This window comes from Oreochromis aureus, linkage group 10 (genome assembly GCF_013358895.1).
Source record: "Oreochromis aureus strain Israel breed Guangdong linkage group 10, ZZ_aureus, whole genome shotgun sequence".
NCBI lineage: Eukaryota > Metazoa > Chordata > Actinopteri > Cichliformes > Cichlidae > Oreochromis > Oreochromis aureus.
Genome location: NC_052951.1, coordinates 8,847,519 through 8,873,291, shown reverse-complemented (window position 1 = coordinate 8,873,291; position 25,773 = coordinate 8,847,519). Strand labels below are relative to the sequence as shown.

Below are 25,773 nucleotides of genomic sequence, written 5' to 3'. Positions count from 1 at the left end.
ATGTGAGTGTAATTTATACCATACTGCGTTATTGCATTTAGCTGCGGTTTAGCTAATTTCACCTACAATATGTACTGTACTAGTTTATTTGCAGCAAGTCTCTGACACAATAAGAGGTAAAGTTTAACCCTCAAGTAATCAAGCTAATAGTTCTGACTAATATGACAGAGTGAGGCAACTTATGGCCTCATTAAATTATACAGGAAAACATTTTGGGGCTCTGTTTGTGTATATCATAGCTGCAGTACTGCGCAAAAGTCTAAAGTCACCCTTTTCTTTATATTTTGCTTCCAAGGAATTAGACTCCTATTTTTTTTTTCCTCAATGGACTTGAACAATAGATCTCTTTAAAACAAACAACCTTCCAGAATTTTACATTTTTTAACCGCATGTATGAAAAATGCCAGTGATGACACAGTTTGGCAGACATACATTATTTCTGCACTAACAAAGGGACTTGCCTTTTATACAATACTTCAGTTTTCCCAAGCAAAATATGAAGAAATGAGAGTGGATAGGATTCTTACAAACAGAAAATGTATCACTTCCTTCCAATATGTAGTAAAGTACCATATACACTAATCAGCCACTCTGCTAAGTACACCTGTTCAACTGTTTGTTAGTACAACTACCTAATCAACCAACACTGCAGCAACTCCAATCATTTAGAAAGAGGCCGGAGACAATCTAGACGGCCTGCTGAAGTTTGAGGGATTTTCCCACAGAACGATCTCTAGAGTTTACAGAGAATGTCCCAAAAGAAACTAACCAGTGAGCAACAGTTCTATGTGGAACAATGTTTTGTTGATCATAGGTTAGAGGAAAAAGCCCAGAGCATCAGATAGGAAGGCAACAGTAACTCAAGTAACCATTTGTTACAACCAAGGTATGCAGAAGAGCACGTGGACAGCAGAAGACCACACTGGTTGCCAATCCGATCAGAACAGGAAACTGAAGCTGCAATTCACATAGGCTCATAAAAACTGGACAGAAGATTTTTTTTGTATTTTTTTTTTTTTTTTTAAAAACAAACTTCCTTGGTCTGAAGAGTCTCAGTTTCTGAATGCAGAGTCAGAATTTGGCATAAACAAAAGCCACGTACCGATCCATCTTGCCTTGTTCAGGCTGCTGGGGTCAGTAACGGTATAAGATCTTTTCATGGCACACTTAAGCCGATGAACCTGTGACACAGTCATGTCAATATGGACCAAAATCTCAGCACCTTGTTGAGACAGTGCCACAGAAAATTTAAAAGAAAAACAAGGGTTCAATACTTAACTATCAAAACTGCAAATAAAGTGTAACAGCACAAAAATTGTCCAAGGTTCACAAATTGCACTTTGTCCCATTCTAACACTGCTTAAAAGCTGACACCGTACAGGTCATAAAATGAGTCCTGCTTTATTACTGTTCTTAAGGCCGGGTCTTTCAGAGTGACCAAACCCCATTTTCTTGAAAAACCCTTCTGTTACTTTAAAATTGTGCTTACATTTAGCCCTAGCCCCCCCCCCAAAAAAACCTCACACCCACAAGAACCAAACAGAAGCCTTGAAGCTTATCTGTGGGTTAAATGGGATAATGGGATTTACGATTTGCAACGTGTCTGTAGTAGAGCACAAGGTTGAGCTAATGTGTCACAGGAAACACGGTGTCAGTGTGCAACCAAAACAGAAAACACAAACACTGCTTTCATGAAAATTTGACATTTTAATGGAAACTAAAATTGTGAACACTGGAGTTTTCTCCCTCTCTTTTTTTTTTTCTCTTTTTATTTTGTAAATTGACTATTACATTGTTTGGAATTTGAGGGTTATTATCATGCTTTGAAAATAAAAAGAACATTTTAATGTGACACTTCTGTTAAATTCAAAAACAAAACAAATTAAATAATCAGACTGCTCACTTAAAAACTTAAATGCCAACCTGTAAGACATGAGAAAGAAATGCCATTGCCTCGTGTTTTAAGAAGGGCAAGAGATGGAGAATCGATGAGAGGAGGAGCAGAAAAAAAAAATAAAATAATGCATGAACACAAGCAGCAGCCATTTGAGATGACAAAGAAAAGGAGAACGACTCGGCACATCATATCATCTCTTATGACTGAATCCTTTAAAAGGACATGTGTCGCCCTTGTTTACTCCCATTGTAACTACCTCTCAGGTGTCACTGAAATTAAAAAAAAAAAAAAAAATTAAATTAAACAAAACAAAAAGCCCTATGTAAATTTAAAACACTTCCAAGAGGCAATGACAGTTTAAAGGAGGGACAGTTTTTAAGTCAAGCACAAACACCAAGTCCAGCATTTCCCGTTACAGATGACTGATTACTGGATGATGAAGCAGCACTTCCGGTATTTGTTTTAAGAATCCCCCCCCCCACCCGCCCCACACACACCATAAGTCAACGCGCTCAAAGTGACATTCAGCTGCTACAGTAGTGACTTCTCATCTCCATCAACCACCCTCTCTGTCTGTCTGTGCATTTGTCATTCAGTAGCTGAATATCTGAGTAGTGTACCTTTGGCGAAAGCAGATTCAGAGCTGCTGAACTGCACTTTAAAAAACACCTCACCCCGCCCCCCCCCCACCTCACAACATGATCAACAACACGACAAATAAAAATATAATCAAGAGGAACTCTGGATGCAGTGTTTTCAATGCTCATCACTCCATCAGAACTATCTGAAGCATTAAGGAAATTTGTATAAAATTGGATGAGAGGGGAAAAAAAAAAACAAAAAAAAACCAAAAAAAAAAACATTGAGGGCAAATATCTTGACATTGGGATTTAAAAAAATAAAAATAAACAAAAAGTAGTAGGTCTACATCAGCCTTACTAACTAAACATCTAGCACTCATCAAAAAAATGAGACATTGTGATTTTCTTAATTATTTCTTTTAGTCACATCCTACTTGTGCATCTATGGATAAATTATAACTCAAATAAAACTTTTTTTTTATTTTTTATTTTTTTTTTTTTTTTTTAAACACATTAAAAGATTAAACTTGTTAAATAATTTCAAATTAATTATGTGCTACGTTCAGACATCAACTTGACAACGGACTGGAGTATACACCAGCGAGCAGAGATCCGTCCCCCGTGCCCGTGTGAGATTTGGCTTTAGGTCGCACCTGTGAACACAACCTACAGGACGCCTGAAATGCTCCTCGCCTTCAGTGGCATCCACATTGTTTAAAAGAAGAACAATTAGGAATAGCCGGAAAAAATACTTGAACAGCGTTGCAAATGTTCCAAAAAAACAAACAAACAAAAAAACAAACAAAAACAACAACAACAAAACAAAAGAAAGAAAGAAAATGGCACAAATATACACTGGAAGCAGATTTGAAACAATCAAAATTGCTGTAAAAGTTTTTCTTTATAACACAGGCACCTGAACATGAAACGAGGGACTTTTTTGAAATATAAGAGGAACTTGCATATAATAGGAAGAACTCGCTATGCGCGCACCAAACAAACAAACTTGCCACTCACAACCTGGAAGCATCCTTGAGGTGATTGCACATCCTGAGGGGGTGGAAATTTAAACTCCACATGATCAGGCTTTTCTTTCTCACCACACCAACAGTCACTCACTCCCACCACCACCCAAAAAAAACAAAAAAACAACAAACAAACCACTGATTAACCACCTACTCTGCTTCAAGAACCTGTTTTTGGTTTGCAGGCTACAATGCTGAATAATTATTTCTCTCTCAATATATGCATATTCAATATAGCCTTGTCGCTGTATTAAGTGCTTGAAAAAGAGGGGCCTCAGGGTGGGAGCAAAGGAGAATCTCTGATTTCCCTCTACCAGGACTACTCTAGCAAAAAAAAAAAACAAAAAACCACCAAACACAAAACCCCCCCCCCACAAAAAAACAACACCACAAAACAAAAAACAAACAAACAAACAAACAAACAAACAAACAAACACCCACACATGAGAAAATAGTGTTTTCATCATAATACTACAGTAAGATCACGTACTAGTTATTCTGATCACCCTGCTTTACATTTAGAAGCCTATAGCTGTGCACTGATAATCCTTTCAGCCTGAATATTAACCATACGGTAACCTGATTGTGTCCCTCGTCCCCCCCGCAAATAGATTATGGGCTATTGCAAGAAATTAAACTGCAGTGTTTCTTGTAACTTGATGCCAGATTAAGTGTCAATTTTCCACAAGCACAGAACAACAAAAATATAAGCGCTTATACCTCCTCAATTACCCTCGCTTCCTCATTGACCACGTCTGACACGAGCGTTCTCGTTCAGAGGGCAGCGTCTGCTGATACGCTCATCCATCAAATAGTGTACAATGGAAGCCAAAACAAAGCTTTTTAAATACCAGAGAGCCGACTGCGATTAGACATGGAAGTTAAATGTCAAGACAACTTGTACAAAAACATGGCTGCTGTTATGACTTCCCCTCTCCGTGCACGAGCTGCACCGCCGCCTAATCAGGACACAGTGGAAAGAAGTGTACTTGAAAGCTCATATGTGTACCCCCGTAGAAACACCGCTGATGTTCAGCATTAATAAATCAAAGAGGTGCTTCACTATGAACACATAAGGGAGAAAATGAACCGGCAGAGATTACAAGGTTACAGTCCAGGATACATGGAAAAGAGCCCGTGCAGCACTGTGCTTAAAAAGAAAAGAAACAACAATTTTAGATCCCAAAACGATTAATGACAGCACCTCACACGCCATGACAATTTTTTTCTCAAAGTATTAAATTTTTGGTGTGTTGTCACAACATATGATACTTTATATAAATCAGACTTAAATTCAATCTTTCCAATGAGAACGTTTGCGTGACGGGGGCCGTTTGGCAAGAAACAATATTAAACACAGTCATGGCTTTATCAACACTACCTGAGTTACATTTAATAATTCTGTATATTCAGCGGCTTTTTTTTTTCTGAAAAGTAACAGCCCAGAGCCATTCTTTCAAGGAGGATTTCTCGTCAGTACACACAGATTTCGTCTATTAATCATAAGATAAAAGCAATTAGTTTACATAAAGTGCTAATAATCCACACATTAGCCAAATCAGAGCTTCTAGAGAAAAACCTGGACAGTTGCTTTGTTGAGTAAACTGATCTTGATTTGCTGATGGTGAAAAAAAATAAAAAATAAAAAAAATAAAAAAAATTGACGTCACAGCTGGTCAGCTAGCAGATTTGGGCTCCCTAGACTTAGTTAGATCTTACAACATGAGCCTTTAGAATAATTTTAAAAATATACACATATCCCACCATCGAATTTAGAAGTCGTGCAACAAACTGAACACCCTTAAACATTTTGAACTGCACTGCGGGCCACACTGAGCATCTTGGCTGATGACGTTGTAGCTCTACATAACCCTCGCAACCCCTCCCAACACACATGTATGGACCACACGGTGTTATTGCACACTGGTTTGCAAACGTAATAGGTTATCCACAGTAAAACATAATAGTATTTAACTAATCTTCACATTTGAACAGTTTGACAAAGTGTCTACTTAGGGAACTAAGATTAGTATTGCAATTGTTCTGTTACTGTTATCTTTGTATGCCGATGAACAGTGACCTCCAACTCGTGCGTTTCCACCAGTAAACATGCAAGAAACACGATGCCGTACAAGGCAGAAAAGTAAAGACCAAATTCTGAGTCAAAAGAAGAAACAAAACAAAAAAGTACATTGTAAAAATGTAGAACAGGTTCCTTCGACAAGAGGAACTGAACAGAAATACAGGCAAAATAATCTGTATTGACATCCTGAATCTTACTGCTGAACAAAAAGCACAAAATGCAGAAGACCTTTGTGGAAGCAATGTCTCTTTTTTCTCCTTCTTTTATTTTACCTAACAGTTTGTCACCAAGCTTATTCCCCAACTCACAGTTCATTTAATAGAACATATAACGAACCTCAGTTTAAGAACAGCCGGTGACAACCTACTAATAATCTGAAATGTATGAAAAGCTTCAGGATGAATTTAACGGAGACCGTATTTTTGACTCTTTAGCACACCAAATAAACAGTGAAATAAAGGGGGTGGCTTTCCTTCAAACTGGGCACTTTTGTACCTGTGCTCTGGGGTCATACTGCAGTGCAGATAACACTCATGTTAGGTTAGACGAAACGACACAAAAAGAAAACGTGGGCAATTAAATTTTCCCTTACTGATTTAAGACAAGACTCCCTTCCTGGATGGGGCTTCACCTATAAGCTCCCATTTAACTTTGAGTTAAGTGGGACCCCATAGACCCCCCCCCCCCCCAAAGAATCCTTTGCAGAGTGTTTTCTCCTTTCATTCATGATGAATTCAAGCTTGCACACAGATGTGCATGTATAACGTCTAACATATCTACAATGAAACTCGTGAATGTGTAAAAGAAAACATGACCGAGGCATGCTGTAGTCAGACTGACGGCTGCCACAGGTCAACAGGATAAAGGCTTAGGGAGGTGCAGTCCAGAACACCTTCCTTTTGATGAACTCCCAAACATTATCCCTAAAGAGCCATGAGACAAACAACGATCGCAGCCCAAAGTGTCCATTCGTAATGTTGCAGAGGCACCAATCAGCTCCTTTTTAACGTCCATCCAGAGCGCGTGTTCATTTTGATGCCCCCAGAGAAGTCCGTTATTCCACCCGAGATTCCATGGAAAATCTGTCATGCTAAACTATCAAATGTTTTCACAGTTGTCACTTCTATCCGACAGGATTTGTGATTTCCAAGGTAGATAACTGCAGCACCCAGAAGAGAAGAAGGTAAGTACTGTAGGCCATCTACCTCACTGATCAGGTCCATCCTTGGTCTCGCCGTAAATTACTACCCTTTTTGGATCTATAGGAGAGAGGAGATGAGTTAGGGTGATCAAGGATTCTGTGTTTATTTTAAAATGTTATGCATCATTTCTTAAAGCATTAAATGGCCTTGCTCTGAGGAAAATTAAGGACTTAACCCCTAATGTGCCTCGGCATTTACTTAGGTTAATGTCACCATGCTGGTCATTTCAGTGTCTCAGCTAGCACAAAGGATTTCATAAATGTGTGATAACACTGCCGTGTTTTATCCCATTATTTTTTCTTATCTCGTCAATATATATGATTATTTTCTTTCTGAAGCACTTAGTAGTGGTACAAAAAAATAAAAATAAAAATCACCTTTCTTATTATTACCCCTGACAGACATAGTGTATTCTGGAGCTTAATTGCAAGTTTCAAACGATGGCTTTCAAATAAATTTATATTTGAAGGTTTTTTCTTTTTTTGTGTGTTTTTTTTCATTATAGAAAACTATGGGTGAAATGAACTCAATCCATTTTAAGACTGATCTGAGTTGTTCCAGAGGTTCTACAGCCATTCCTTGCTTGGAAAACATTGCCAACACATATATTTAAGACAGGATCTTTGTACCTTGTTTTTGCAAGTTGAAAACGGATTCCATTTCTGATGAAAGGAAACAAAAACACACATTAGCTCATCATGAAACATTCTTTAAAAAAAAACACAAAAAAAAAAACAAATATGTAAACATTTTACAAGTTATTGTTTTACATAGTTGACAAAATCTGCATTTAGGTTCTCATGCTTAATGCTTTTACACAAAATTATACTTTTACATATCGAACAGCAATCGTGAGAACCCTTAAATGACCACTGCAAAAGAAAAAAAAAAAAGCCCCGTACATTTCAACAACTGACACTGAAATTTTTTTTGCTGTTGGTGATTAACTGCAAGCATTTGCGGTGACTAACCGTTTAACCAAAGGTTGACTGTGTTGACTGGAAGGGGATTGGCAACTTGTGTACAAACAATCACAGCCTGCAATCACTCTCAGACGTACTGGTAAAGGTTTATAACAAACTGTCATCCAATTTATAAATAGAGACTGATAGATTGATTGTAACATACTGTCAAAGTCAGTAGTCTGCTTCACGTCTCTTTGCAAGAGTTGTTGTGGTTCTGGTTATATTATATTATATTCTGGTTATATTCTTATATAAAAGCAAGGTTGCTGAACACCTATGTCATTTTCCAGTTACAATTGCCATCCTGTGGGGACTCGATCGCCATTTGTGGATGAATTTCTTTTTTAAATCTATAAGCTCTGACTGGACTCTGAATGCAACTAATGTTAATGTTAACTTCTTGTATGCAGACAACAACAGATGGAAACCAAATTGTGAATTTCATCATTTTATCACAGTTAATCTTCATGTTATCAAACCGACTGCATGTCATTGTTAACTTAACCCTATTCAACTGCAAACGGATAGCAGACCAACTCCACCTTATTGCGGTTTTATCACCGCCTTAACACAAAGTCACTTTAAGAACAGCAACTGACCGAGTGCTCACAGACCTGGTCCCGTCTTTGTAGCAACTTTTTCAAAGGCAACGAAACTGCTCTACAACTACCATTTACCCTATCAAAAAGCCATTTCTGGCAGGTAATAACGTTTTTAATATGGATAAGATATTTTGGTTGGTGAGCTGCAAATATTCATTTTCACCTTAGCAAAGAATCAAGTCAAATTTCAAATGAAGTCATCTATGGCTGACTTAGTTCATTTCTTTGGTAGAACTGTGAGGCAAAAATCAGAAGCTGTCTACAGTTACTCAGACTGTGTGCTGAAGCACTTTTGCTGAGGTTAACTGCTACACTAATTTTAACAGTCAGAACAGGTGGTGCCAAAACAGAATCTTAGGCTAAGTCCACACCAACACATTTTTATTTTGAAAAGAATCGAATCACCACCCAGATGAGCATTTGAGCAACATTTCAGAAATAATTTTGGTCCAAAACCTGAACACACATAGCAAGACCATTTAGAAAGCAGCATGATGCAGAAATAAACTGTAAAACAGCTGCTATTATATCAAACAAGGTAAGCAAAACCTTAAAGAAATACAAGAGAAAAATACACTTTTTTTTTTTTTTTTTTAAACACTCAATGTAGCCCTAAGAATTCAAATCTGGTTATTGGGTTAATGTTTTTGATAGAGCAGAGAGTGAAACTTACCTTTAGTGTGATAAGTGACAGCAGCTTTAACGTCAAAGGACCCCCAGCTACACCTCGTGCTAATGTCTTTAGAGAGGACCTGTTCTTTAGATGAGCCAAATAATAAAGTGGTTAGCTGACCCTGCGCAGGTTTAGCACCGTTGTCTTTACTGGGGGCCAACACAGCAGTACCTGCACCTTGTGTCTTTTCCTTGCCACATGGCTGCAGCTTGTTCTCCTCCTCACTCATCCCATAAGCAGGAGGACAAGCATTGGACACAATGCAAGGGGTACAAGTCCTTTTCTCAGGGTCTTGAACCAAAGGCCCAGGCTCTAACAATGATGGGCTAATGTCAAAGCAAGGCTGGGCAATCTTGGCTGCAACAGCTTGACACTCGCTATTAGATGTGACCACAGTAGTTTTGTCCTCTCCGGGCACCGGCCCATTTCCGCCTTCTGGGCCCAAGTTGGGCTCATTAATGAAGGAAAGCCCCCACTGATTCTGGAAGATATCTCCCAGGGCTTTCTGATTTGTCTGAGCCGCCGGTGGGTCAAGGTGACGAGCGCTAGGGAGTACAGGTTGCATATTTAAAGGGTAAATTAAAAGAGTACACTTTCTAAGCTCATATGCCTCTCCATCTACAGGACTAGTTGTGGAGCTACAGTTACTTTCCAAAGGAGATGCTACATTGTCGCCACTTAGGATAGACTGGGCTGATGGAATACTACTAGCAGCAGGAGCTAAGAAGGTACCCACTGACGGGCAACCGTTTCCATTTCCAGAAACAGGACCATTAGTAAAACTAGCTGAGGTGATCGTTTTCATAGCAGACATAGGGACCTGTGACAGTCTGACAGGAGGAGGCAGTGCCTCTCCTCCACCTTGAGCTACTTTGTTGAGGTTCTCTTTTACTTTACTTGCATAACTGATCTTGGGAACAATTTTAGCACTGCTATTGTCCACAGGAAATACTGGCGGAGGCTTGAACAAAGTCCACGAGTCCTCTTTTGAAGGTGAAGAAAGCTTGCCTTTGTGTCTTTCCTCAGTTTTTTTACCAAAGGTGCCAACCGTTTTACCATCAGAGTTTTTCCTCTGAGATTCACCCACTGAAGCCTCTGATACAACAGCCCGTTTGGCTGTCGACTGAGTTTCTACTTTCTGGGTGGCTCTAAATCCATCGAGTCTGGAGGTCATTCCTTTCTCATTTGTCTCTAGATTCAAAGCCCCCAGCTCCTCTGTAGTGTGGCCCTGCTGCATGTCTCTCTCCTTTTCTCTTATCACATTATCAGTGTTCTTTGTATTGTTACATCTGGTCTTGCGTTTCTTCGGAGTAGTATATCCACCTTCCGAACTACTACCGTCATTGTCCTTGCTAGAATAGCCATTTGTAATTAAGCCACAGTTTACGACGCCATTTTGAAGTAATACGGAGTCCTTCTTATCCAAAGGCGGGCCCTCATGGTGACTCAAATCCTGCACCTTCTCCTTGTTATTTTTTAAGTCCATACTCTTCTTATGGTCCAGTCCTTTGATGCTTATTTTTGGAACAGTCGTGCACAGCTTTTGCGTGGATTTGGGCTTTGCATTTGTATTAATTGTATGTCTGTTAGCACTGATGCTAGGTGGATGCGACATGCCAACGGCATTAGACAGATGTGGATTCTTCTCTCCCTCCTCGTCACTGATGCTTACTTTTTTATTGCCTGAAAGGGGAAACAAAATCAGTTCATACTGAAATTAGGGAACATCCACCACCCTTCACCTGGCAGAAAACCTCCACAACTACTACATTTACAGAAAGTCTGTGTCAAATAATCTGTTTCAAACTTGGAGAAACTACAAGGATTTTATAGATTTTTTGTGTGTGCGTGCACGCATGCTATCGCAATAGCAAAAAAGTGACTCACATGTATGCAACTCTTAACCTAAACAAACCCACGTAAAAAAGATGCACATTAAACTTTTAAATGTTTCTCTAGTATTACATGTAAACCACACCCATGGAGAACATGACTGATCTCCTTATTGGGTTTATAATTATTCTTATAGTGCTGCGTGAAATTAAACTTCCTAACAATCTTCCAAGATAAGCTGAGAGCTCACTATATGTAACAAGTTATAGAAATTAGATATGCTTCACAACTGTCAACAACGTAAAGGACTCTTGCTTAGCTTCCCCCACCCCAGAGAATATTCGACATCAGACACAAGTTGTTGCAAGGTCTGCAAGGATCGCTCACAACAGCATTTATGGCACACGCAGAGGAGCAATAAACTATTAACAGGCCCGTGCACTGCACAGACGCATGGGAATTGCTGTGTCAACGTAGGACTTTTCATTCACAGTGGTGCTGCCTCAATGTCTGTGAGCGCAGCACCCAATGGATTCTATACGGTCTCTCCTCTCTTACACGGAGGCCGGTTCTTACTCACTAGCAATCATACGAGTGCATATAGTCTCCTAAGGACGATGCTCACAGTGTCAGCTCAGCGCCACAAAACAAGACATTGTCCAGTTGTTGCCTGGCTTCACATTGACTGGACAACACGCAACAGGCCTGTCAGTGATGGCTAGCTTTAGCTAATGTCAACTAACCAGCGGCTCGGTTGCCACCAACACGCCCAGGAACTGTCGTGCCCTATCAGCACCAACAACAACAACCACAGCAGCCAAAATGACAGCAGAGACATGCCAAAACAGCAAAGTATGTTTCCTGTACAACAATTTCTAACTAGCTGTGGAACTACAGCATTAGCCAGCAGTGATAGTCTAACATGGCTGACAGGAAATGGCAGCTCAGAACATTCCAGTGGAGCCGGCTCGGTTTTCCTAAGCTGGACATGAGCATGCCGAACAAAAAGACACAGCTTTGACTATTGTTGAGGACAACTTGCCGTGCACTCCTATCAAATAATGCGCTAAGAACACATGGCAACATGGCAGGGGTTCCTTGAGATGATTACGATGCATTTGCAAAAGAAAAATGGTTGGCGAAACCGGCGCACAAGGTCAATCCCCGATGTGTCAAACAACCACAGCGACAACTGTCACGCAACGTCAGCTAGCGAACTTGCTAACATAACGGTGAGCTCCTCGTCCGGCTATCCGTCAAAAAGGGCCAAGCTTTTCACCAGCTGAAACATTTACCAAATTATCTCAAGGAACCATATATAATATGAACCAATAGCTAGCTAGCAGGCTAAGTCCTCAATTGCGATTTAGTTCACATTAGTTAGCAAAAGCTAGTCAGCTCACTGACATTAGCTGACCAAGGCTAGCAAGCATTAGCTAACTTTTCGGGATGGCCCAACCTGTTTTCTTCGTCTGCGTTTCCTGATGCTGGCACTGGAAGTGGCTCTGATCATTTTTTAGACAAGTTGGCTGCTGAAAAGAGTGCCTGTCGTCTCCGTGGTGATGGTATTGCCTGTCTTGTGCCCGGTCTTTGGGCTGTTCCTCCATTGAAGTGAAGAATGTCGGACTTGTTCAACCAGTATGTTAGCTCACTCAAGTACAGGACAGTCCAATCACTACCAGAGTAAAACGGAAGCTATTTGAAGCCTCTGTAAACGTCAGCAGTAAACGTCTAAAAATGGCTCTGTTTTGGGTGGTCACCGCCACCACTCAAATCCATGTCTAGTTATTTGTGCTGAGTTATGCAGGGGAATATTTCTCAACACTTTTTTTTTTCTGTCAGTGCTTGTATTTAATCGGATAACTGACAGTAGAATAACGAAGGAGCGATATTAAAACAAATCTTTTGGGGTGGGCGATACCGGGGTGGGGTTCGTGTGCGAACAAAAATCACATGACCGGAGGCGCTGCCACGTCTCAAGCCAGTGGACACATGTTGGTGATGGCGAGACCAACCCCTCTCCCAAAATGGAAAAAACAGACTCATTGCAAATTTATTAGCAATGCATTTGTGAGTGTTTAATCAGTACAGAACATTGTTCCTGTTTTCTGAACAAGCAACAAAATTACTCTAATAATCCTTGCGTATGCACAGAAATAAATAATATCAATTGGGTAGTTGGTGCAACGAAGCACGAAGTCAATGTATACTAGGGTTAGGAGGCATTAGAAAAAGTAACATCTATTTAGTGCTTCCCATATTTGGCATCGCCCTTATACATACGCGCGCGCACACACACACACACACACACATATACAATTATATATATATCTATCTATCTCTCTCTCTCTCTCTACATATATATATATATGGTACATTTAAATCTTATGAAAGTTGCTATTAAAGTGTAGAGAAACCGATTTGCTTCCCTGTTACTATATGTGCATATAACATATAAGCTAATTCATTATTCATTCTCGACTGACACACAGTGTAAAAAAGAAGGTTTATGTGCTTTACTTTTGTGCACACTGGGGTCGGCACAGTGCAACATTGCTTATGCAGGACTTTAACGGACCAACAGCACCCTCTTGTGACTAAAAAAATACAAAGCCATAGAGACTGTTTTGTTGGGGAAGTGAAGAACATTGATCATCTTCTTAGAGTGCAATGTTCTACTGTGAAACCGTGAGTCGTTAAATTGGCTTGTGCATTATTTTTCAGGCCCTTGTCACAATGCTGAGCCCCAACATACCTAAAAAATAATATAGCAGGAATAGTGACACTGTAAGAGTGTGAATATTATTTGGTATTTACTAGGTATTTTGCATAGTGTTGCAAAATCCTTTACCTCTGAATCTAATTTTGGGATTTAAAATCTTACTTAAAAAGTAGCATCAGTATGTACTTGAAATACCCAGTGTAAAAACGGGCCTTTTCTGTGATAATACACATTATTGAGTCATAGTTACTTATTAATCAGTGTGTATATTGTTTTTACTTAATATACTTCTGGGTAGCTAATTCTTTAACAACATAGCATCATATGTGTTTTATATTAATCTGTGTGCTTTAAACAATTAGAGTGAACCCCAGAGTACAAACACTAAAATACAGTGTTGTAGAAGAAGTAGCTTTTCATACAATTACATGAGTAATGTAGAAGTGCATACATTAAAATTAAACTTTGGCATAGTATTTGGGTAAATACCCCATAGGACACAATACTGGGCCTAAATAATGTACGTTGGGGCGATCGTGGCTCAAAGAGTTGGCAGGTTGCCGGTTCGAGCCCCGGCTTGGACAGTCTCGGTTGTTGTGTCCTTGGGCAAGACACTTCGCCTACTAGTGATGGCCAGAGGGGCCGATGGCACGACATGGCAGTCTCGCTTCTGTCAGCCTGCCCCAGGACAGCTGTGGCTACAACTGTAGCTTGCCTCCACCAGTGTGTGAATGAATAGTGGAAATGTAAAGCGCTTTGAGGGCCCCAAAAAGCGCTATATAAATGCAATCCATTATTATTATTCTAGCTCTAAAAAGAAAGACAAATTTTCATTCAAAACAAAGGCAAGAAATTGTGGTGGCTGTCCCTTGTTTAAGCTAAACTCAGGCATGTAAGTGTAGTTATCCAAGGGTGAGTATAATATAGTAGAAGAAAATGACTGAAATGAACATTGATTCTGGATTCATCGTGGTGAGGGTAGCTGATTCGCACAAACACAAATACAGTACAGTGTCAAGGATCCTCTTATCTTTGACACTATTTAGGAGAAAAAAAAAGAGGTCACCCTGGTTTCACACAGTCTCAGTGCTGATGTTTGCTCTTTTTTTACTTTTTAAAATGAATAATTCATGTGATAACTTGATTTTATAAAAAGCTAAAACCATGTGATGGACTAATCACTCAGTCAAAGGAATTTGCAAAGAAAAGCGTCTGGACTTCTTTAAGTTGCTTGAAGACGTTTCAATGAGCTCATCCCGAAACCCTGGCTGATTAGGTCCCACACCCGCTTTCACACCTTGGCTCATGTGATTAGAGGATCACCAGGGGGTCCTTTGTCCCTCTTTGGGGGGATACTCCCACTGGGTTTAAATCTGGGACTCTCGGCCATTTGACCTTAGAACTGAAGAAGCTTCTTGGATGAGAGGTGAAACGTCTTCAAGCAACTTAAAGAAGTCCAGACGCTTTTCTTTGCAAATTCCTTTGACTACGATGACCTGGATGACTTAGAACCTTCACAGACTAATCACTCAGAAATGCTTACCTAGCAATACCTTAAGAACCAAATTCATATGATGTACTGAGCAAGTTATTGCTCAAAAGGTATTTATTTCATGGCTTATTTATCATTTGCAAGCATAATGAAGACTGACTCAGGCATCAGATGGAGGACAAATGTAATGAAATGCAGTTTAGCATTTGTGAGATAATTCTGATAGTTTCTCTGGAGAAAGTCTTTGAAATAAAATGTCAGATCTATTAAGCAAACATTCAGCTTAATTGAATGTTGTCTGAATGAACCAAACTTTTTGCAGCTGTCATTAAACAGTGACAGGTAACACTATAATAACTTTAGAATACACATTAAATTGCAGACAGGTGAGAAACAACAGCGATGGGACATGGAGCACAGTGTCCCATCAGAACAGCTTCACTGTGCCTTGGCATTGATTCTCAAAGTCTCTAGAACTGTACAGTGGGGATAATAGACCCTCATTAGGTGTTTGGATGATGGCTGGTGTTGAGCCCTGATGGTTCAAAATGAGGGAATGCAAAGCACCACAGCATACAATTCCCATTACTGTGGATGTTCATCAACCCCTTCAGTGACTGTTTGTGCCCTATGGATGGATGTGTTGTCATCCTGTAAGACAACACTCCCCATCAGGAAAGAAATACGTCATCACAGAATAAAAGTGATTGCTCAGAACAAGTTTCTATTGATTTAAGCGGACCCTCCTTTTTAAAGGGGAACGTGGACCCTAACAATAGCAACAAAATTAGGGACTGGATCCCTGGGGGCAAAACGGTGGCAGAAACAGACCATTTCTAATATGATGACAAAGCTGAGACCATCGAGGTATATTAGGATTGCAGAGGATCTTTATGCTTTGCATTCACTGTAAGCCAGATCTGGAATTGTTTAAGTTTAGAAACAATTTAAATTTAAATGAGTACTGTAAAAATACACTATCGAGAAATTGTCCCACATAAAATGTTCTTCTAGTAAAATAGTAGTATTTGCGTAGCGCTCTAATGCATCACCATTGGTTGTGTTGGGTGGTCAGACTTTGTTCCGATGTGGCTATGGTCACCCCTAGCTCCTCTCATGGGGTCAAGAGTGAAGGTTTTGCGCTACTTTTCGAACTGTATTTATTTTAGATGTACCAACAATGTGTTCCAGAGATTATTCGATAAGAAGAGACAGAGTCTACTCCTACTGTGTAATTTAGGTGGGCTTTGTTAAACACCAGTATAACACACTTTCTGCAAGCCCTTAGGAGAACTCAGTACTGGTTAATAAATGTGTGCAGCTTAAAAAGCTATTCCGACAACCAAATAAGCCAGATTCTGAAAAACTGAAACATTACTTCCTCAATGTAGTTAATGATTATTTCTCTGTGTTTAATACTGTATGAATAGAAACTATTTGGAATAGTACAGTGCTCTCTGGAAGTTGTTAGTTTATAATAATGCTATATTTCTTACTTTAATTGTATTTACATAATGTTACTCTTGTTCCTGATAAAATATTTATAATATTAATATCTGGCCAGTATGCAGATATGAAACTAAAGATTCAGATGGTTGAGATGAATATTACTAATTCAAAGAGATCAAAGTATTTTTCAAGCAAACATATTTCTCAAACAGGATATTCAAGTCTTTATTACAGATTGATCTCCTTCAGCAGGAAATCTAATATCATATATATTCATATTCCATAATTTTTGCAGCCTGCAATCAGATTCTTTTGATTCCTTTAAATCATAGTTACGGTGAATAACAAGTACATGTTTTCAATTATGCTGCAGACACGTGTTTTTGCACAATGCCCACTGTGGCATCTGTAAAATTAGTGCACAGTAAAAAACATAAAGGTGCAGTCTGAGTACATGTGAGGCTACAGCAACTGCACGCACAGATTTTCCTTTATAAAACTTTGACTTGATGGAACTGTAAATGCACACAATAACCTAATGTGAAAATGCATAAGTGCTAATAAAAAGTGCATTTTGTTATTCAAAATGTAAAGAAACCTCTGGACTCTTCCAGGTCACAGAATTGCTCAGTTGCACTGAACATGCAGTCAAAATACATCTTGCATGACTCAACTGAGGACTCAGTGAAGGAAGTAGCCAACGTGTTCATGGTCCTCAGTCTGTCACAGTATTCCTTGGACGTCTTCATGTCGTAGAACTTTATAGGTAACCCAGTAAAGGACATTAAACATGAGGAAGCTCATGGGAAAAACAGCCCGGGAGATGGTATCAATCTTTTTGGCCCGATCCACAAAACGCCTCCGTATCTCATAGAAACCCAAACCAGGAGGTAGATCAGCAAAAACGGGTGTTGCATCCATTTCCTGAGAGGACAGTGCAAGTCCAATACTCTGGAGCAGAAAACCCTGCTGTGCCAGCTCCTCCTCCTGGAAGACAAAGACACAGCACAGGCTCACTGCAAATCACTAAGCTAAACTGTTTTGTTTTTTGTTTTTTTGGAGCCAGCAATTGGCTGGTGAGCAAGGCAACAGTACATACCCTGGCACAGGCACTGCACTGCTGGGATGCATTCCCATGGGGAGCATTGTTCCCTGACATGTTGTTTCCTTTCACCTTACTGTCACCGGTCCCCTGCGGGTGAGTGTGGGGGGAAAGCCAGCACAATTATTTAATTGTCAAACAGACTGCACTGACTGAACAGTTTGCAAAACTGGCACAACTTTGCGCTACTGCATAGGTGTCAGGCCACATGCATTGTATTGCACTGCAGATCGAAGCAGATGTCGGGTGTACTGAGGTATAAATATTATAAAAGGTATAAAGAGCCCTTCAGCTGCTGTCACATTGCTTTTCCTTAACTTAATGAAGGCCAAATTTCTCAAAAATGTGAAGAGCTGGCCAAAAGAAGAGCCTCATCTAGTTTAAGGGTAATTTATCCTAATTTGTCTTCCTTATTCTTCCCTTTCTCATGATATCCATGATGTTGAGAACACTCAGCCAGCAGTAGAATAAGGTGATGACTTGAATTAATCACAGGTCAGTGCTGTGTGCTTTTCCTGACTGGAGTGCAGCATGCAGCTGAGTAGCAGCTCGTGCAGAGCTGGGCACAGGGAATAGCAGGTGACAGCTGCCCGAGGGCCTGAGTGGGTGGGCTGCACTTACAGTTCTCTGCTGCTGCTCTTTGAGTTTCTTTTTCATTCTGAAAAACTCCTTGTGCTGGCGTGAAACAAAGTTGACGGCTGCATACTCCAGTAGTGCAGCAAACACAAACAGAAGACACACCGCCATCCAGATGTCTATGGCTTTGACATAGGATACCTGCATAACCATAACAATCAACTGTCTCAATTAATATCAGAATCAGAAAGAAGTTTAACACCAGCTCAGCTGAATGAAGCCTCCAGTACATATACACAAAAGAAAATACTAATAAAGCCTGTCAACATAGCAAAAATAGTTTGCAACAAGTATAAGCCACTGATTTCTTTTTTTTTTTAAATACAACTGGAATAGTACTATTATTCAATTGCGTTAATGTGCATTATTAAGGTAGTTCTTCAGCATTGGGATGTGGTCAGCAAGGGGTTCCTTTTGGACTGAGTGAAGAAAGATGATATATTATTGTATTTTTATATTATTTAATTATTTCCATTTATAATATTCATGTTAAACACATAACATTTTTTTTTATTAAACTGATTATACCATTCACTTAGAAAAAGTTAAAATTATCCCACAGCCCAATGAAATGCATGCTAAGCTGACTGGTGAAGCTAAATATGAATGTGAGGATGAGTAGTCCAATTAGAAACTGAAATTTGGGTGCTAGAAAAATTCTCTTGTTAAATCTATTTTATCTGATTTGACTTTCTTGGAATCATACAACCCCTCTGTATCTCCATGCTGACTTTATCTTTTTAGTAAACAGCAGATAACTTGCTGAAATTTGCTTCTGACCTTTGGCAGGGAGGCCCTGGAGCCAGAGCTCTGTGTTGTCATGGTGAGCACAGTAGTGATTCCCAGTCCCACCCTTGCGGGAGCTGCATCCATGTTGATCCAGAATGACACCCAAGACAGGATGACAGTCAGCAGGCTCGGTATGTACATCTGGATCAGGTAGTAGCCCATTTGGCGCTCTAGGTAGAATTTGACCTCAATGCAGGTGAATTTACCTGACGACAGGAGGAGGCAGAGGTGCAAACTGAAAGTCTTATTAGAAGGTGATGGACAGTGTGTACTTAGAACGTAGGACAGTTGGTCGTCATATGTCCTGTACCTGTGTTGTAGTGCTTGGTGCAGTAACCAAGACCTTTCTCCTCTTTTAGCACAAACTGAGGGAGCATTAGATCATCAGCAACCTGCACTGCTCCCACATCCAGCCATTCAAAAATCAGGTCATTCATGGTGTAACCAACTAGAGGCGAAAGAGAAAGTGTACAGTACGCAGTTTTATGTCAAAACCTGTATGTAATGTTTTCTTAGCCTGCCTAAGAAGATGAACTCACAGCTTTCAAGCTGCATGGTGCACGTCTGGCTGTCCATGGGGAAGTTTTTCAAATCCATGGGACAGGAAAGCGTGAGTGTCAGTCTGGAAAACAGAAGCAGCAGCATAATAGTACATGACATGAAAAGGTGCTACCCTTGAACCTTATCCCATAGGGAAAAAGGCGAATGGGGGACTTAGCTAACGACCACCTGTGAACTCCACAGTACTGGCTATTTCTTACTCAGGTGTCACTCAACCCCCCCCCCCCCTTTTTTTTTTAAACTCTTTGAATCAGTGGTCATATCAAGCAGCTCAAACCTCTCCGGCACCTGTCCTCCCTTCCATTTTTCTATTTCACTGCCCCCTGTACAGGCTGCAGAAAGCACTGACAGGTGCTGACAGACATCATGTCAGCCTTTATGGTGGGCTTGATATAAAAATGGGCTGAGACACACACACATCACCACCATCAGTTTAAAAAAGGAAAAAAGAAAAAATAGGGATGTGCCCCAGTTACAGAACATAAAGATCCAGATTAAAAAGCATTCCATTATGTAGTACAGGTGTTGGCTTTATAGATAACACACAGATGTTCTTTAGCTGTCACAGCTTTCTTTGTTGAATTGTGATGTATTATGCTGTTCGTTTCACTGACCCATTTCTCTATTTTTCCCCTCCTGCACTCACAAAGCAAAGCCTCTCACACAAATGAGCAATATTGCAGAAAGGAGGAACATAAATGACCCTGGTTTATTGTCATCCACAGACACTGTGGTTATCCCCAAGTGAGTGAGTGGGGCCATAAATAATATAACTGACTTTAAAAAAAAAAAAAGATTTCCAGGGTTAAGGATTTTGTTCCTGTTTATCTTAATTACTAAAACTAATGTTTCTTTTTTCTTTCTATTTATAACTCTTTACCATTATGCTACGATTCACCAGCGCTTTAGCAGCACATTACTGACCTGATTCCTCTTTAGCCTGCAGTAGCTGCTTAACAAGAACTTGTTCACATTGCATGCTGGACAGTACAATTACAACTGAACTGAACTGGAGTGAAACAAATATGTAGCAGTCCATACACTTGGATGTTTACAGTACTTCCAATAGAGTTTATATTCACCGAGCTACCCATCAAAGTATTTATGGGAATGTGTTTGATAGCTGAAGTACTATTAACACTTAACCCCCCCCCCAAAAAAAACCCCACATAAAATGGCTCACCTGATGCTGTAGAGGACATTTCCATTCTGGAAGATCCGCAGCAGTTTGTTGTCTGTTGTAACCTCGTGAAAGTTTGCTCCCTTTTCATTTGCAAAGAATAAGTCAGGTTTCCAAATGGAGTCCAACATTGAGGGGTCCAAGTCCAGAGAGTCATCAGGGTACTCCTTATATGCTAGTCGAGGGTCATTCCACTGCTGCCTTAGAAATACATTGAGCCGATAGTCCTAAATTATGGAGGCAACACGTAATTAAAAACTGCGCTAAACTTATAAATGATGAAAAAATGTATATATGCATATTGCATATGCATGCAAGTATGCTGCATATGTTCATGCATCTAATTTTAGCGAGAGGGCAAAAGTAACGAGAAGAACCATCCTCTAAGCAGGCAGGCGTGACTGTGTGTCTGTGTGTGTTTGGGTAGGGGACAAATGGTGACAAACAGGCCTGAGTGCTCCCATAACCTGAACAACAGCAAACTCCACTTACAATTTCATCAATTAAAATTTGATGTCTCTCTCCTTTAGTATTTTACAAAATGCACAAATTCTCCAGGCTCTAAACGTGAATTAATCAACAAACATGACCAACCCCAGACATTCTCCAGAGGCCTTGTAAATTAAGGATGGCTGCTTATTTCGACAGAGAAAGACACACGAGAAGATCTTTGCTGACACTATGTTAGGCACTTACAAGATGGTGTTTAGAGCAACTAAACAGTCATAATCTAATGACAGTATGTTTGGGCGTCATGAAACCTGGCCTCCACCAAGAGTGGGAGAGGAGCCAAACAAAAAAAAGAAGCTTCAGATGAATAAACAGTAAAGTGTCTGATGCATCTCATAAATGAGCTTTAACCAGCTCTGCTCTCCAACTGCTATTAAAGTCGTGGATGCTCATATCAAATAATGAGGTCAGTGCTTTTTGGCTCACCAGTGAGCCCGGGGCTTCAGGCAGTTTTAAACACTTGTTTTCAGACAGATTTTCTACTCTTGGCTCTGTAGAAAGTCATCCCAGGCTCACATCTCAGGCAGTGAGCACAGAAGCCCCACTCGCCTGCTGTTTGGTTTGCGAGAGGCAACCAAACTGACTTGACACAGAGGAGCTACAACTGCTTGTTTCAGACCGGAGATAAACCGAGGGGCTGAAACCAAGGTCCAGTGTAAGTTAACAAGGATTATTTTCAACTCTGAGTCATGCAGACTTATTTAACTAAGTTATTAAGTTGGAGCTGGAAAGAAGCATAATTGTTCCTCTATAAATAAAATAAATTTTGACACAGGAACTATTGTTCTGTGCTATTGGTTTTCCATTTGTTTTGGTGCTGGCTTTAACTGGCAGCTTCAGTCATCAGTCAGAGTAAGATTAGTGCCAGTTATCATATTACAAAATGTTATACAGATTGATTGTGATACTGACTGACTTATTTTATGCTAATTCATGCACATGTTTATGAAGCAAAATACTGAATACTGGACCTTAAAGTTGTAGTAGTGTATCTCTAAGCTGTAGTATAACTGCTTTGACTGAATTAAAGGATGTGAATACAGTTTCCAGTACATTATTCACATGATCTGTGAGTATAAGAAGGGATTAATATGAGCTACGACTTCTAACTCAGAGGCAATGATGCAAATTTATATTGAACATTATTACAGTGAAAGTGGCTACAAATGTTAGCTACAGACACTCCCATAAAAGCTCAGCTATTCATAGGCGTTCCTCGAGTCTTTAGTCAAAGTGACATTTTTAAAGAGGACCTATTATGCTCACCTCCAACTATATATTTATATTCTTGGATTTTTACTACCATTGCTTTGCATGAATCATAAATCAAAATAATCCTTATTTGTCTTATACGGGCCTTGGTGGAGACCCTCGGTCCATCGCCTGTTTAATAGAGTCTGTTTAGAGCAGTCTGAAGCCTTAGCCCTTTACCTCACTGGGATTACCAGCACATACAATGTCATTATTAGAAACTTTGGCTGTATTTATTATGAACATCCACCACTGTAACAGTATATGTGACAAAAATAAAGAGATAAAGGAGGTAAAGCCCAAAGGAGTTCAGTCACAGTCATACAAATGGCAAGCTATACACACATAGAGAGCAGCCACTTATTATGCTCTACAGCTAAATTTGATGTCTGTAAGGTTATGGCAATGTATATTAGTGTGAATACTCAAAGTGGCACTTATTTGCACAGTTTAAAATTTTAGTTACTGTGCAATTGTTTTAGCGTTACCATTAAATCTACAAAGTGAAGAGTTGTGAACACAGCATAAGCATACACCCCTATATGCACACATTGTTATTGTATTCACACTAATATACTAAATTAAAGAAAAATGCACTTTATTATTTGATCATCAGCAAGCTCTATAAAAGCAGAAGTTTTGGAAGTTTGCTGGTCTGGATCATTCAGGTGTGTGTCAATCACAATCATACCAGGAGTGGACATCGCAGTAAATGAATCTCAAAGTCAGAATGCATATACAAGTTTTTGACATAATTTTGAATATTTGAGCCCTCTTCTTGGCAGAATTAGTAATGTTCATTTAAATTGTCTGTCACAGACCTGGATTTTAAATGTAGTTCAGGGTTTTGGGAGGGCCATTCCAGAAGTTTCATCTTGCTTTATCCTTTACAAAACCAGTTTTGATGCATGTTTTGGATTGTTGCATTGGAACATTAAGTTATGTCCAATTTTTGTCTGTTTAGTTGAGTTAAAGAATTTAGAGGTAGTCCTCCTCCTTCGTTAATCCAGCCACTGTTCAATCTATCAGTACCACTGAGGGTAAAACAGCCCCAGAACATGATGCTACCACCACCATACTTCTTAGCTGGTACAGCGCTCTCAGGTTTAAAAGCCTCACCTTTACTCCTCCTGTCATTGTGGCCAAACAGCTCAGTCTTGCCTGACCATAAAAACATTTGGCTTGTCCATCGGAGCAACTGCAAATTTCACTCGAGCATGAAGGCATTGATTGTGGAGCATTGACTTCTTTCTTGGCCAGCACCCTCTGATGATCAAACAATCATCAGTTCTATAAATAAAAAATAAATAGGTTCAAAAAGGAGAATCTACAGTTCTCCTTGTCTGATCTTCATTGGCTTCCTTGGACGTTCCTATTGTTCTGAGTACTGGTCAGTCTAATGAGTACTGTCAATTAACTGTCTATTAACTTCACTAATAAGAAGTTAATAGGCCTTGGCCTTGTCAACTTATAAGACGTTTTAGAACCTTCAGCACCACTTTTTAAAAGATTTAAGTGAGTATGTGAGTTGAAGTGAGCCTGTATGTATACTTTTGAACTCGAGGGGATTCGAGAAATTTGAAGTTGCACATCCATTTTTTTAAGTCATTGAAATGCATGTTGTACAATGGCACCTTCGAAAAAGAGCAGATAAATTTAAAACAGATGTTTTCTCACCATAGTTGTTTCAGTGATGGATCCAAAGCTGTTGATGAAGATGTTACAGGTCACGTTGACAGGAGAACCTGACAGGAGGACACATCTTAGTAACACTGCTTCCTTAAATACCACTGATGGTGGTTTTCTAAAAGGAACACATCAAATATTAAAGCTGATGAAGAGCAGGGGATTCCTGTACCACAACATTTGCTTTTTCCCTTCATAATATGCCATGCCGTGTTCTGATAAAGATTTATCCACAATAACAAGCCTGAAATTGTGTTGTCATTTCCAGTACGCTTCCATTAGCGTAGTCCATCATTCGATGGACGACCATTGGAACTTTAAATATTTCAGTGAGTCATTTCCGAAGAGGCAATTATTTATTGATTCAGTTTTACTTACATTGGTATGTTTATAGATAATCAGCAGAGATTTATCCACAATGCACCGACAAGGATGTGGAGCAAGTATGAAATATATATGAAATTTGACCCTAGAGGCGGTGCAAGAACTATGTGAGAGAGACTCTGCCAGTTTCACAAGATTGGACTGGAAAGGGCCTTTGGGGTAACACGCAAGGCTGACCGCACATTTCTGTCAAATAAAAACGATGTGAAAGAGATGTCTGTGAAAAGATACCATCACCTTAGGGTGTGGGACAACACAGAAACCGTAACAACACATGAGGAGGAAAAAAAGAGGAAGACTTTTGCATGGAGACATCGTAGCTTGCAGCATCTCTTGCCTCTGACCCATCTGTGAAGGATTTGTGCCACTTCACTGCACAGATTGTTATGCAAATTGAGCAGCACGCTTTCTCACACCTTTTCCAATAGAGCAGTATTTGCATGTGGGAGTGTGGTTACCTTTGAAATTTGGTCTGATGCGAGCATCATAGCCAGATGTGCGTCCCATCAGTTTGTCCAAAAAGTCAGAGGGAGAGGGCGGCTTGACTGCCCTGCTGGGGAACTTCATCTCCTTACACTGCACAGACCTGGTGATGGGGCAGTTGTGATTCCAGCTTCACTGACATAAATATTAATTTAATGTCTAGCTTCTAATTGCATTTTGTTTTTAATTTGGGTTAGAAGCTAAAATTTAAGTTTGGACATTACATGCATTTTGTGGTTAAAGGTGTCCTGCTGTGAATAAAATTGCAGGCTTTCTGAATAAAAGAACAATATCCATGAATTACTTTTTTTTTAAGGTCTGTTTCTCAAATCTTGCAAATTTAATTGGGTATTTTTACCTAATGGAACTGTTGCTTTTTAATTATAGATTACAAAATATTTAATGCATGTTTCTTTCCACTTAAAGAGAAAAGCTGTGTCGGCAGCTTCTTTGTTAAAGAAGTGCAAATGCAGTATCAGAGCATGTAAGGTACAGTAACTGCTCCTTCAAATAAGCGTGCAGGCTGGCGCTGGTGCATCTTTGAAAGGAAAGACTTTCAAAACTATCTTACCTGCCTTGTTGAAAAATGACAAACGAAGCCCACAGTGGACACAGGATGTGCAGTAGCATTCTGAGTTGGTGGACCCAACAGATGAGAGAAAAACAG

At 39.7% G+C, this 25,773-nt stretch overlaps 2 protein-coding genes across 2 annotated transcripts; both read right to left on the bottom strand.

Annotated features, from left to right (window-relative positions):
* Positions 1-2,966: 2,966 nt before the first annotated feature.
* On the bottom strand, positions 2,967-12,709 carry nufip2 (nuclear FMR1 interacting protein 2). Its single transcript, XM_031730664.2, has 4 exons — positions 12,321-12,709; positions 9,029-10,711; positions 7,418-7,450; positions 2,967-6,845 (listed from the first exon to the last, which is right to left on the bottom strand). Exons 1-4 carry the CDS (start codon positions 12,466-12,468, stop codon positions 6,793-6,795), a joined length of 1,917 nt encoding a protein of 638 aa, XP_031586524.2. The 5' UTR covers positions 12,469-12,709; the 3' UTR covers positions 2,967-6,792.
* A 4,390-nt stretch (positions 12,710-17,099) lies between these two features.
* Positions 17,100-25,190, bottom strand: glra4b (glycine receptor, alpha 4b). The gene is made up of 11 exons (XM_039618747.1): positions 25,082-25,190; positions 24,968-24,995; positions 24,231-24,357; positions 20,796-21,019; positions 19,591-19,673; positions 19,362-19,499; positions 19,043-19,257; positions 18,242-18,403; positions 17,767-17,778; positions 17,624-17,716; positions 17,100-17,511 (listed from the first exon to the last, which is right to left on the bottom strand). Exons 1-11 carry the CDS (start codon positions 25,188-25,190, stop codon positions 17,248-17,250), a joined length of 1,455 nt encoding a protein of 484 aa, XP_039474681.1. The 3' UTR covers positions 17,100-17,247.
* Positions 25,191-25,773: the final 583 nt, after the last annotated feature.

Bases quoted from the DNA above. Each gene is read 5' to 3' on its own strand.
- nufip2 (XM_031730664.2), bottom strand. From the start codon at position 12,468: ATGGAGGAACAGCCCAAAGACCGGGCACAAGACAGGCAATACCATCAC. The intron at 10,712-12,320 runs GTTGGGCCATCC...TTCCCCTTTCAG, and splicing joins AACGCAGACGAAGAAAACAG to GCAATAAAAAAGTAAGCATC. The intron at 7,451-9,028 runs GTAAGTTTCACT...TCCTTTCATCAG, and splicing joins TGTCACTTATCACACTAAAG to AAATGGAATCCGTTTTCAAC.
- glra4b (XM_039618747.1), bottom strand. From the start codon at position 25,190: ATGAAGTTCCCCAGCAGGGCAGTCAAGCCGCCCTCTCCCTCTGACTTT. The intron at 24,996-25,081 runs GTAACCACACTC...CAATCTGTGCAG, and splicing joins CATCAGACCAAATTTCAAAG to TGAAGTGGCACAAATCCTTC. The intron at 18,404-19,042 runs GTCAGAAGCAAA...ATGGTTATGCAG, and splicing joins CCAGGGCCTCCCTGCCAAAG to GTATCCTATGTCAAAGCCAT.